Raw genomic sequence first — 13,570 nt, 5'->3', positions numbered from 1 at the left:
AGAAGTGATCCTTCGTTAGCGTGAAGAGTCTGCTAAGCTTTATGCGGTCCGCAGTACCTGAGCGTGCTCCACTAGCATTGTGGACTATATAAAAATCGCTGGCCCGCGATAGTGTCTATTGGATACATTTTGGCCCTTGGACAAATGCAGTTGGTGATCCCTGCTCTATTCTATCAATAGCTTTCATTTAATTTAAAACCTTTATTTGTCCAGATTGTCCCTTGAGATCATAGATCTCTTTTTCAAGGGAGACCTGCATAATGTGTGTGTGTGATTTATAGAGGACTGTTGCTGTGCAGACAAAGAGAGATAACACTTTCTGCTGACTGTTAATTGCATTTGCATTGTTATTTTGAGGAACAATAACTGTACTGTTCAAATGTCACCTTGGCAGGAAGCATCTGGGTGAACAACAAGTCGAACAAAGAGACATGTACTGAATACAGTTTATCATATAAGCGTTGCATTTGGTTTTACCATATAAAGTAATATAAGAAATTGCCACTACAGTTGACTTAGATTTCTTTAGTTTGGGGAAACTCAATCACGTAGACGCTTTATTTCATAGCAGACGTGTTTACTTTACATTATAGGAAACACAGGTGTTGGTGTCAATATGTCAGCTGTACACATGCATGCTCAAATAGAAAAACTGCCAGTTAAATACAGCAGATATTTGTTTTACTGTTTAAAATAACACCTGAGCTTTCTGCGCAATGACATGCTGAAAGGCCTAGTATGAGAAGGCCTGTTGTGCTTATTCAAAAGCCTTGGGTATATTTGTTCATGTGACTGAATTTAATCAAAGATTTACTTCAAAGTCTACTTTGATGTGACTTTATACAAAAGTTTGAAATATATGATTAAACGTACTAAACTTAGTTGACAATCAACGCCTTCAAATATAGTTTTTCTTGCAATCACCGAGTATTGGCTGTTTTTCTTCGTACAGAAAACGTTTTCTTTGTAGTAGAATGGGTGTGACTGAGGTGCGCTGATTTCAGCATCCTAAAGGATGTACGTTCTCAGGAAATGTGAATGATGGGGCTGAATTTGGCAGACTGTGGTTGCAGGCTGTTTGCGTGGATCTGAACCAGAGAGGAAAAACCGATGCAGTGATAAAAATATCTTTCTCCATCTCTTACTCCCCTGGGGCGGGCTGCCTCCCCGGGCTTTCATCCGGTAGCCTGGAGGGAGAGAGAGAGAAATTAAACATAATGTGTGTCAAGGAAGAGAGAGAACTAGAACAGATAAAATGTGGGATGGACGTCATCCAGCCACAGAGTATCTGTTGGGGCTAAAGAAGGATGTGAGAGCAATGCATTCTCTCTCTCTCTTTCTCTGGCCCCCACCCCTCACTCATTTCCTCTCATCTCCACTATTTGTCTGCCCCTATATAACCCCTGACACAGACCCTCTCCCCATCATACTTACAGCATGTTTGGTGGATAGGAAAACAGCAGGTGTCTGTAAGTCAGCCTGATACAGAGTTAGAGATATTTGTTATTTATAAACTATATTAGTTTTTCTCTCCAGCTGTGTTGACACAAAAACCAAAACAGACAAACTTCAGAGTTGTGATTTGAAGTCGTACAGGATTGTCAAACAGTAGCCAGGTGAACATGACGGACCTATCAGCTCTCATCCTAAAGATGGCCTTTCTGCTGCTGCCTCTGCTGCACTGCACAGGTAAGATTTTTAAATAACTCAAGGTTTTGTAAAGATACGGTGCATGGCTGAAATATGTTATTTTGAGCAAGGTATGTGTTGTATAGTGTAATGAGGAAATACATTAGGCAATAATCAATATATATTTGTCTGTATATACAACTAAAAAGCATGTTTCAGTTGAATCCTGCCTGTTAAAACAGTTAGAAAAAACGTTTTCTACATTTAAAAGTGACATCTATTTTACTGCTCTATGTAACTTAAAATATAACATTGTGTTTTAATATTCTTTTTCACAACTATTCAATATAGAACTTAAGTATGTGGATCATAAATCATTAACTTAATTGAAAGTCTCCCATAGAACAAGAAGCAGGATCACATATTGATTTATAAATGCCTTTTGGAAAGAGCAGAAACAGGTGCAAAGTATTTATTCTCCTCTAGATGCAAAGATGGACATCATCTTCAGTAAGCAAGATGTTCTGTTGGGAGAAGAGATCTTACTGCTTTGTAAAGGTGAGCCTTTTTATTTTCATGTGATCACAAATCAATCTAGATCATCTAGATGAAATTAAGCATTTATATTCACTCTGTCTTTTCCTTCTTTCCGTCCTGAAGCTGGGGCAGAGGGAGAAATAACGTGGCACAAAGATGGGGAAGAAATTATTGATGAAGAGAAGGTGACAAAGCAGGATGAGACTTCCTCTAAACTGCGCATTAAGAATGCAACGATGCAGGATGTGGGCAAATATAGCTGTGTGTGTGAATTTGACAGTGGACACAATGATGACACTTCTACACAGCTGTATGTTTATGGTAAGTACAAATCAGCACTTGATGAACCTGTCTAGAAATGGGTAATAGTCATTTCATAACAAACTAATTTTTTCGCTTTACTGCAGAAAGTAAGCATCCTTACCTTCTACTTTTTTCTTAGAGGGTCCATCATTTGGAAGCACAAACACATACCATGAATTTCTGGAGGGCACAGACGGCATTGTGCCATGCCTGGTGATGGGCCAGCCAGCCGTGGATGTGCACTGGCTCAGAGACGGAGAGGAAATCTCCTCGAATGGTAGGATCCTTCCAAAATATTTCCACATTTTCTCACCTTGCTAAGCTTAGACTGTAAACAAATGAATTGGCGAAAATAAGACTGGGAAACTAAAACAGCATTGCTGAATATTGGACTTTAAATATAACCCTTTTTTCTGTGTTCTTGTCTCTCGCTTCAGGAGGAAAGCGTGTGCGTCGGCTGCCTGACAACACAGTCCTGATTGAAAAAGTGAAGAGGAAGGATGCTGGGACGTATGTGTGCCGGGCCCAGATCAGAGGAAGGCCCGTCTATCAGCAACTCCCTGTCTCTGTTGTCGTCAATGGTGGGTATCTTTCACCCATAAGGATCAAGAGCTTTGAAAGATAAATTATGACACAAATAGCAAATTCTTGGATGCTCAGTTTGTTAGGCACAGACGCATGTAGTCATATTTAGATACGAGGATGCCAGGATTAGAACTATGATGGATCAAAGCGTTCTATAATTTCCCTTCTGCAGCTCCTCCTTCTGTGCGTCTGAGAGAAGAGGTGAAAAAGGTTCTGGCCGGACCAGAGACCAACGTTTCCCTGCTGTGTTTGGTGGACGGTCTACCAAAACCCAACATCACCTGGAACATGTGAGTCCTGACATGGAGACATATTTTTAGTGTCACCATAAAAAGGCATATTGTGTACCCATATGTTGATGATGGGAAATGACTTCAAGTGACCTCAAGTTTCACGACTCACAGTAAATGCTAATTTGCAGCAAGCATTCAAATTGTAGTGCATCACTTTACTCGACTTCAGTTGAATAACATGTTTTTAATATATTTTGGGTTAGTTTTAAAGGGCAGACCCTTCAGGTGAAAAGGGGAAAATATTGTATTTATATATATTATCATTTTTTTGATGTTGTATTGCAAGTTTATCAAATTACTATAAGTGAGACATTATTTAATTATTACAGTGGAGTGAGAAATCAACAGATGCAAACAGACAAAGTGTAATAAAATAAACAGGTAGATGTATTTTTTTGATGTTTTATGTCCACTTGTCTGGGAGAAGAACTTGATTTTGACCATTGTATGAAATGGTAGTGTCTTTCCATGATTACAACTTGGTTTCGGACAATCTACAATCTGCAGTACAACTGTGTCATTATGTATTTTAGTGTGTGTGTGTGTGTGTGTGTGTGTGTGTGTGTGTGTTTCTCCCTCCTCCTCTATCTTTCTCTAAGCATATCCTTTGAATCCATATGAATAACAGCAATAGTAAGTTTGTATTGAGCTCTGCATCTCCTCCTCACAGGCCGGTGACCTTTGACCCCTCACATCATCAGTTTAACTCGGACCGTAGCCAGTTGACTATAAAGTCTGTTGCCAGGGGCGACTACGGAGAGTACATCTGCACCGCCACCAACAAGATCGCTGAGAGCACCGCTACCTTCATGTTTCATGTTTATGGTCAGTTCAAGTGTAATCAATATTTTTCTTCCCCGTTCAGCAGTTCCCTGAAACACAACAACAGCATAACCCAAAAGTGAATATATGAACCATTACGCAGCGTCCACACGGCGGCGTGCGTTGAAGCTTGCCGGTGGGCGTGTCTGAAACTCGACCAACATCCAATCACATGAATCTCCCGCCCCGGACACACAAGCACGCAGTTTGATTGGCTAGAGCTTGTACTGGCATATGATTCGATTGGCTGACGCTTCCGTCGAAGCTTCAAAAGTTGAACATTGCTCTACTTTTGAACCTTGCTTTTGAACTTTTGAACATTGCTTTTGAACATTGCTCTACTTTTGTAGAGCAATGAACTGCATTGTGGTTCCACAAAGCGTGACGTCACCTCATTCAAAGTGAATGGGCAGAAGCGTTGAAGCTTCAAGGGGCCGTTAGACATGCTGCATTTAACCCATGGTGACATGTTTACGTCATGCATTATATACTATAATGACACTTGATGTTTTATTTCAGAGGCCCCAGAGGTGTTTGTGTCAGCAGAGCAGCAGAGTGTGTCAGTGGGCGAGCGGGTCACTGTGTCCTGTAACATATCCGGTCATCCTCAGCCTGAGCTGCACTGGCTCAACAAGCAAAATGGACGCATACTGGTAAGATCTGAGGAATCTGTTGAACAACAAACAGTATCATACAGGGGTTGTGATTCCGTATTCCGATACTGTAAGCAATGCAATATACAAACCCCTGCACTCTCCATCTAACATCTAAAATCATAGCACTACTTATACAAACTCAGCCACTGTTTATCACAATTCTTTGCATGTAAATAATTGTTGAAAAGCGATACACTATCACAAAACACAAAATCTTAAAGTTGAAGTGTACATTTTCTTACACCCATTGGTAGGAGTTTATGGATCCATGCATCATCTGCCCGCTCTACATTTGCCACAGTAACCAAAGCCCATGTCAATCAATCTGGCATAGCAAGTTTTGATCAACCCATTAATCATGTGCTTGTAGACTGGCACTCTATACTTCTATCTAACTCACTGACATATTTGCTGCGTGTTGACTTTAAACACTTATACACACTAATAGTACTTGGTACCATATCTGATTGCATATTTCCCTGTGTGCCTCCCTCCGGCAGGACTCTGGCTCTGGTCGTGTCCGTGTTGAAGATGGTGCGTTGGTGATTGATGAGGCAGTGCCCTCTGATGGTGGACTGTATTCCTGCATGGCTGTCAGCAACTCGGGAAACGCATCGAGAGACGTTGCAATATACAGTAAGAGCTTATGTTCTCAATATATAGAATGAAGGAAAAGCAAGTTGAACCTCTACTTATAAGCATCCATCTGACTCACCTCCCTCCTGCCTCCTAACTCACAGCCCAGCCCGGTCCTCCTCACTACCTGTCAGTCCTGGACCCACCTCAGTCCTCTTCTCCCTCAAAAGCCCCCTCGGCATGGGCAGATTATTAGACACAGGCCCCTATATGCCCAGACATGTAAATGCCTTCTCTTACATAGAAGCAAAACATGCCTTGTGTCACTTTGTGGCTGTTTAATTATCTTTTTCTTTATTTTAATCAATTTTAGTTTTTTGGAAGTTGTTGTGCTTCTCTTTATTAATTGTGAGTCTCTTTGAAGTAATTTTGAGTCTCTTGGTCACATTTTGAGTCTATTGTTGGTTTTTATGTGTCTCTTTGTAGTAATATTAGGTGTTAGTTGACCTTTTGCAGTTGTTTTATATTCCTCATGCTCTTTAGTGTCTCTTCCTGGTGATGTATCTTTTTGAGTGACATTTTTCAGCTGAAAGCCATGGGGTAGCCAGCTTGTTTTGGTTCCATCCATGCCTGTTAACCAGGAAATGTAGCCTAAAGCTAACCTGGGGGTGGTGGCAAAATGAGTTCTCAGATTGACTTTGTTCTCTCTCCTTCCAGCCAAAGTGAGCAGCATGACAAAAGGCACCGTGTTCGGCATTGTCATGGTGATCTTCCTGGTGGTGTTCCTGGTGGTGGACGCCACCTGCTGCTACAGAAACCGCTGCGGCCTGCTTATGTCCATCTCTACGAAACTGTTTGGACAGAAGGTCCCAGGCCTCAAAATGCTTGAAGAAGGAGAGGGAACCACTAATGGGTGAGTTTGTCTTGGTATATTCATTTATCTGTTATCATGTTCACATAATAGCACTTTGTGTGGTTGTCCGTCATCAAGTTATTACATATGAAATATTTTTGTGGCTGCAGAGAAGTGAAGCTGAATGGCTTATCCACTCCGAGAGGCAGTGTGCAAAATGCGGGGCTGCAGACATTCCCTAAGGAGGGGGGGGCGCTGCCAGAGATCACCTGCGACAAAGCCTCCCTTACCAAACATGAGTATGTTCATTCACTCCCCTATACAGCAAACACGCTGCCATGAATGTTTTCCAAAGTCAGTGCCTGCGCCCGTCCCCAACATGCAGAGCTGACGGCTGGAATTCATCATTTAAAAAAGCAGTTGAAAATAATAAGTTATTAGAGCTTTTGAAATAAAAACTGTATTTAGATATTAATAAAATGTCATCACTAAAATCTGCTTCATGTGCATGTGGGACAATTTTACTCTGGCAACAACAGTATTTGACTTGAACAAAACAATTAAACTCTGGCAATTGCTGCTTAATTAGACGTAGAAGTAAAGCAAATAATTGATGTTCTTTACACTTGCATATTTTATGCAAATATCTAATTTGTGAATTATTTCTTTTTCGCAGGAAAAAAACGCCAGGATCAGACACTGCCGATGCATGAGGCCAGAAATCAGAAGAAAAAATAAATGAAATAAATAAAAGTGTGAATAATTTATAGACCAAAAAAGAAGATCAATAAAAAACAATCACTCAGTTGTATTAGCTGGGTCACATTGGATACAGCTGCTATGAGAAAGGTCAGTCTTCACTGACAGAATGGAGGGGAAATCCTGATTGTTGAGGTTTGTTAACACTTGGCTGTTTCACACATCTGTGCTGTTAAAGTGAGACGACAGCTGGTTAACTATCTCCCAGCTTAAAGTTAAAACGAAAACTGACACAGACTTCATGCAGGAGGTGCACTTTGTAGATGCTGTTGTTGTTGTTGTTCTGTGTACTCTGAATTATATTAGGAAAAAGGAAAAGTTCATTTACAGGGTAATCGTGATGTCTGTGTTTTACAGGGTAAAATGATTTGTGTTGGAAAAAAATGAAACATTTTCTAAAAGTCACAATCAATGTTTACCTTCAACATTTTAAATGTTGCACACAGACAGATGGTCTCATTTCATTTCTACTCAAATGCATTGAAAATAGTTTTTATGCGTTAATGATGCTTTTTATATCTTTATTTTCTTAACTGTTTTATTTACATGCATCGTGGCTGCTCTTCTGAAATAAATGTAAGCATTATACATCTTGTTCTTTTAGATTAAATAGCACAGTTTTTTCTGATACTGACATGTATTTTCAGCTTGAAATAAACATATATTACCTTTATGTAATCATCAAGCACTAATATGTATTGTTTTAAACCGTAATTGAAAGATATTTATCATGAGAGGCTTTAAACTGAAGCCATATTTGACTTAACCAGATTTACAAAGCATTTTTTGTGTGGAAGAACTTGTATACATGGTTGGCAACTGCCACTAGAAGGGACTTGAACTATACATTTATTAATTAAATATTTTGGAAATATCCATTCAAAAGTACCTGTAATAATAGGCGGCATGTCAAACGTATACACAAAACACATTTGTTATATTCACTTAGTGAAGCTTTTATATTCATATGTACAGTAAACAAATATTCAAAGGAAAATTGTCAAAAATTCTACCTTCAGCTTTAAAAAAAAGAAAGAAAAGATACTTCGATATAAGTGACCTGGCCATTTTAATGAAGTGTTTTGATCCTGTTGTAATATTGCAGTGATCACTATCTATATAGTGATCACTGCAATATTATCTATTGCTGTAAATACACGTGTTGTTACATCTTTGTGATTCATAAAAACCTGGAGGTTCATGTCTTTCTATGCTCACCAAATGAATGTTTGTTTTCTCATTTTACTAGCATTCTTAGTCTGACTTAACAGTTTACAAATGACAAGAACAGACAATGTTGCCCAAAACCACTTCCGGAGACCATTTCCAATTACACAATAAAATAATAACTAATACAACCCTACTAATTATACTTACAATAAGATTCTCTTAATGCTATTCCTGTTTAGTAAGTTAAACTTGTTTACATTTTTAAACCTGTAATGGATTTATTTTACATTATTGACGACTTGTAACTTTCTTTAGATAAACTATCTACAACTTAATTCACTACTGTTAGCTTGTGTCAGAATGAGACCTGGTTTAAAGGTACTTGTTGATACACAGAGACATGAGAAACATACACCACGAGAAAAATAACTTAATTACGAAGTGAAGCCATGCATAATAGTCTCCATAAGGCACTCTCTCACCCTACTAAAGCAGACTAGATCATGGTTTGTAGGTTGAATAGCAGCTCTATGTGCTTCAGTTCTATGACTGTCTGACCACGCCCCCTGCCTGATGCGCTCGTGCTGTCCAGAAGCACATGACCAGGCGTGTTTACACCTGCACTGACAGACAGGCACACAGCGAGCACACTTACAGGGAAAACTATTGTTTGAAACCGAGAGAAGAAGCAGTCGTCAGAGGTAATTATTCAGCCGACGTTTACTAAGACTTGGTAAGTTATCCTAATTAGCAAAGCTCTTGTTTTCCTTCATTCTGCGGTGTGAGGACGCTGTCTTCCGTAGCAACAGATGCTACTGTAGGTTAGCATGCTAACAAGTCTGCAGCATCATCTCTCAATAAGGTTAAAGGCGCATAAATAATTATAACACAAGCTACAATAGACATGACGTCAAGAATATACTTGGACAATAATGAGAGCCGTTTTCTTTCAATGCCAGCCTCATATAGCTTTGTATTAATAATAGTTGTTTTCTACTTCGTGCTGGTTTAGTAGGAGGTGGTGTTAGTGGCTAAGGAGGCGGCGTTGACAGGTAACTAAAGCGTAGACAGCTGAAAGGATAGTGAGATGTTGCGGTCTGCAAAACCACTGAAAGGGTCAAATTAATTAATATATTTACTTAGTATCTACATGTCGTGTTATGTTCCTTAGCTCCAGGCAGCCTCGGCCCATCTGTATCCCAGGAGGGAAGCTACATCCTCGGCCACAGGCTACAGGAAGCCATCCCTCTGGCTGTACATCATGGAGGACACAGATGTGGAACGTGAGCTCCTCTCTTTTCCCCCCCAATTCGTATTATCTCCGCCTCTATTCATCTACAGTTGTGAATTTGCTCTGATTGTTCTGAACCATGCATATTTTTCTCAGGTTGCCCTAGGTTTTGCGGCACTGGTGTCTAAAACTGTTTTCTAGTCATTTGTGTTTAGGGCCTCTCCTTCTTGTGTTTTACATTTGAATCTCCATGCTCATATTTCTCATAATTCTGTGGTTTTTCCCTCTAGAGGTGACCCTGGCTCTTCTAGACGCGGCCACTGATAAAGACTCAGAGGTCCAGGAGCAGGTCAGGAAGTCCATGTTGACCCTGGGAAAACAGCAGCCAGACAGAGTGTTAGCCATGTGCCAGGACTACTTGCTGAAACACCCTAAGGTAAATCGCCAGGAAACAGCTCTATCCCACTTCTTCTACTGTGTGTGTCTAAGAAACCATACCGTGGTAACCAGTGGACATAATTATCAGTACACACTCTTGTAGCCCTTGCCAAAAGAGCCAGATCGGCATGACTGCTATATATGAGCATGCTTTTACTACCATTTACTCTCCTTTAGTTCTGGTATTGCCATTAGTGTCTGGTCAACACCATCTGGGAACTTTTCAACAGTTAAAGTGCTCTTTTGCTGTGACTGCAGTCTGTAACCCCAGTGTACAGATTAGAAGCTACAGGGGGTGAACACAAAAACATTGAACACCATTAACTTCTATGATGGAAATCTCTGTGTTTTGATTGAATTGTGGTCATGTGACCCCCTGTTGTACTGCTAATCTGTGGAATCTGGTCATACCTAAAGGGCCTCTAGCATGTGGTTTGATTTCCCACACATGCAACATGTAAACTTGTGTGTATTTGTGATGCATTTCTGTCACAGAGAGAATCCGATTTTCCGCTTGAGGTTTGACTAATGAGAGTCAAGCAGCATAAATCACTATTAATGTACATTTTCGATTCATTATCTTGATATATCAATCACTAATTGGTCTATGAATGATAGAACATAATTAAACTGTTTCACCAACAGTCCAAAAACAACAATATTTCAGAATGACTTAAATTATGAATTGTACAAATATTCAAAATAGCTTTCTGCCAATTGAGCTTAAACTTGAGTCTTAATGTTACAAGTCTTTAATCCACTGGAGTTTCCAAAAAACATACATCCACATTTTTCTTTTTAAACAGGTTTTGTCAAGGGAAACATCAGTGACACTGCATAAAGAATGTCCTTTTTCATTGAGATGTTGTTGAATATTCTGTATTGTGTATTATGTTTAGCCTACGTTGCAGTCACTTGAATACATTGAACTTAGCTGTGACATTATTACTTCTCAATTTTGTTTTAAAATAGATATTTTCTTTTATTCCTTCTCTTCTTGTCCCTCCTTTCTTCTCCTCTGCCTCTTTGTAGTTGGTGGTGAGCCACAGAGTTGTGATTCTTCAGACTATTGAGCTGATTGTGGGCTGCAGGATAGAGGAGATCAGTAACCCCAGGATCAAGAGTATAATCTCTCTGGCCTCAGATGAGATGACACGATCAAAGGTAAAATGTCAGATTTACATTTTTTGTTTGTTTTTTGTGTAATGCAGAGTGAAGATGATGAACTATGTTCCTTAATGTTTTTTCTGCCTTTCTGTTTCCCTCAGGAGGTCATCCCTGATTGGCAGCAGGCAGCCAGTAATATTTTGGTCGCTGTGGGCAACAAGCACATCAATGACATCATGGAGGAGATACTAAGCAAGTTTCAGCCGGGGCTCCTTCCTCACTTCTTCGTGGTCAAGACACTAGCCAACCTTTCAGATTCCAACGGTAAGAATATATTTACTTAAGGAAGTTCAATCAGTTATTGAGTGATGTTGAGAAAGACAAAAACCTGTTAAACCTGTTTTAAAACAGCTTTTATTGGACAAAATGTTTGCACACCACCAGAGTTTATTTGTTTAGGAGCACACAACATTGGTCCCATACGACATCCACTGCTTCTGCGTGCTTTACACATTTGTATGCATGTCTTCTTCATTCTAAATGTGCATTTACTGTGATGTAAAACCAGCGTTCAGTTATTATGCTCCAAACTGCAGATCCCCTGCAAATCTTGCTTATTTTAAATCAGGGCTATATAAATAAACTTGCTGGCTTTGCCTTTAATATTGGAACATATAAATATATACTATACAGTATATAATAGATATCAAATCATGACTCCTTATGAACATTCTAAATGCTCAATATGACTTGTATCAGTGGCTGCTTCTGAGTAGCTGTCCTTGTAGTTCTTTGTGTCAACTGAATTAGATTTATGTTGACTTTTTAGAGGAATTAGCTAGAGTAACTGTAAATCAATGACCAGTACAGAGATACAGAGTTCCCTCCATGCTTTTCTGTTAACAATTGGTACAATTTCTCCTAGCACGGAGGAAGTGAGAGCCAATAAGGTCTAATTTATGCTGTATTCTTCCTTGTTCTCTAGTTTATGGAATGGTACCCTTCCTCAATGCTATTCTGGGCACCATGCTGCCAATGCTGAGCATGGCCAAACAGGACAACATGAAGTGGGTCTTCTCTTCAGGTAAGAACCTCCCTACAGGCTTTTATCAAATTTTCATAAATGTTGAATAATATAATATCCTTCTCCTAAAACACTTAAGGTTCACATGGTTTTGCACTCTTCCTAATTTCCCTTTCCCTCCGTTTGTTTCTGCAGCTCTGTGTCACTTCAGCGACAGTATCTTGGAGTACCTTGCCAACCTGGACAAAGCTCCAGATCCCACAGTCAGGAAGGACACATTCTCCAGTGAAATCTATGCTGCTTTCGACATCCTCTTCAATAACTGGTTACAAAGCAGGGAGTCAAAGGTGAGCTCCCTGTAGAAAAACATTGTCTATTATCTTTTGAGCTTCATGATTTCTTCTTCACCTTTTTCCATGGCTTCCCTTTTTATGTATTCCCTATTCACACAGTTCTAGTAAAGGTTACTATTTAGTGAATCTATGTCACATAATCTCTGTAACGCCTGTCACCTGACTTCCTGTCTCTGTGTTCCAGTTGAGGTGGACAGTAGCGGAGGCGGTGGGCTCTATGAGCCATCTGATGGCCAGTGATAAACTGGAGGAGCAGATTCCTAAGCTCATTCCTGCCATCCTGTCCCTGTACAAGAAAAACAACGAGCACTATATCATTAGCAAGGTGGGTTTGAGTTTGTAGTACAGTGCATTTTGTTTCATGGCCATCATTCACAACTGTCTCCTGACTTTTATGGGCATTCATTCTTTATTTCTGCCAATTAAACTTTGTTTCACTTCTTTATTCTGCCTCCACTCAGAGTCTGTGCCAAGTTCTGGATGCTTCTGTCAGCATGAGCAGCAGAGTGCTGGAGACACAACTGGACAGTCTGCTCTTTGCCCTGCATCAACAGGTACACACATACTAAATCAAACAATGCAGCACATCACAGACACATGACACAGACGCTCATAAAAAGGGGACAATTTGCAGAAATCATACTCGTCAAGATGTTCTGCTGTTCTCATATATATACCTCCAATTGTCCAATTCTAGATGGGCTAGTAGCATACAGTATATTGTGTCTGGGTTCCTTTACCAACGTTTTGGATAGCCTATCGGGGTCTGGTATATCTCCATTATGTCATATAATAATAATAATAATAAATGGGATTTATATAGCGCTTTTCTAGACCCAAAGACGCTTTACATTATGAGTAAGGTCGACAAACAAAACAAGAACAAAAACACAAACAAAAACAAAACAAAAACAGAAAAGCAGTCAGGAGGATGTTGGTTCAGAGGGGGGAGGGGCGGGTTTAAGGATAAGCAGAGTTGAAGAGGTGGGTTTTGAGACGGGACTGGAACAGGGTGAGGGAATCAGACTCACGGAGGTCTTGGGGGAGGGAGTTCCAGAGCTTCGGGGCTGCCACAGAGAAGGCTCTGTCCCCGAAGCTCCGGAGTTTGGCCCTAGTCTTCCCGTGAAATTATAGTTCTTATTGAAATATAATTGAATGCCTAGCTCGCAGCATATTTAACCCTAAGTGTGTTTTCCCTCCAGGTGAGCTCTGTGAGGTGGATATTGATGAGTGT

General features: G+C 40.0%; 2 protein-coding genes across 2 annotated transcripts in view; both read left to right on the top strand.

The window, feature by feature from the left end:
- The first annotated feature begins 1,454 nt into the window (after positions 1-1,454).
- ncam3 (neural cell adhesion molecule 3) lies at positions 1,455-8,192 on the top strand. Its single transcript, XM_010787587.1, has 12 exons — positions 1,455-1,689; positions 2,116-2,187; positions 2,290-2,487; positions 2,609-2,746; positions 2,907-3,050; positions 3,227-3,344; positions 4,018-4,172; positions 4,689-4,822; positions 5,326-5,461; positions 6,119-6,314; positions 6,425-6,553; positions 6,931-8,192. Exons 1-12 carry the CDS (start codon positions 1,623-1,625, stop codon positions 6,965-6,967), a joined length of 1,524 nt encoding a protein of 507 aa, XP_010785889.1. The 5' UTR covers positions 1,455-1,622; the 3' UTR covers positions 6,968-8,192.
- A 602-nt stretch (positions 8,193-8,794) lies between these two features.
- The window catches only part of mroh1 (maestro heat-like repeat family member 1), a 21,513-nt gene continuing 16,737 nt past the window's right edge, over positions 8,795-13,570 (top strand). The window contains exons 1-9 of the mRNA XM_010787596.1: positions 8,795-8,884; positions 9,355-9,466; positions 9,705-9,850; positions 10,885-11,016; positions 11,121-11,283; positions 11,945-12,043; positions 12,179-12,330; positions 12,521-12,661; positions 12,798-12,890. Of these exons, the coding sequence (XP_010785898.1) occupies positions 9,445-9,466; positions 9,705-9,850; positions 10,885-11,016; positions 11,121-11,283; positions 11,945-12,043; positions 12,179-12,330; positions 12,521-12,661; positions 12,798-12,890 (948 nt within the window). The 5' untranslated portion in view covers positions 8,795-8,884; positions 9,355-9,444. The remainder of the gene's footprint in view (positions 8,885-9,354; positions 9,467-9,704; positions 9,851-10,884; positions 11,017-11,120; positions 11,284-11,944; positions 12,044-12,178; positions 12,331-12,520; positions 12,662-12,797; positions 12,891-13,570) is intronic.

Source organism: Notothenia coriiceps, unplaced genomic scaffold (genome assembly GCF_000735185.1).
Source record: "Notothenia coriiceps isolate Sejong01 unplaced genomic scaffold, NC01 NC01_scaffold00001209, whole genome shotgun sequence".
NCBI classification, from domain to species: domain Eukaryota; kingdom Metazoa; phylum Chordata; class Actinopteri; order Perciformes; family Nototheniidae; genus Notothenia; species Notothenia coriiceps.
The sequence above is the reverse complement of the archived record's forward strand: the minus strand, read 5'-3'. Positions and strand labels throughout refer to the sequence as shown.

Coding starts and splice junctions, on each gene's coding strand:
- ncam3 (XM_010787587.1), top strand. CDS start 1,623: ATGACGGACCTATCAGCTCTCATCCTAAAGATGGCCTTTCTGCTGCTG. Junction 4,173..4,688: donor CTTCATGTTTCATGTTTATG/GTCAGTTCAAGT, acceptor GTTTTATTTCAG/AGGCCCCAGAGGTGTTTGTG. Junction 4,823..5,325: donor AGCAAAATGGACGCATACTG/GTAAGATCTGAG, acceptor TCCCTCCGGCAG/GACTCTGGCTCTGGTCGTGT.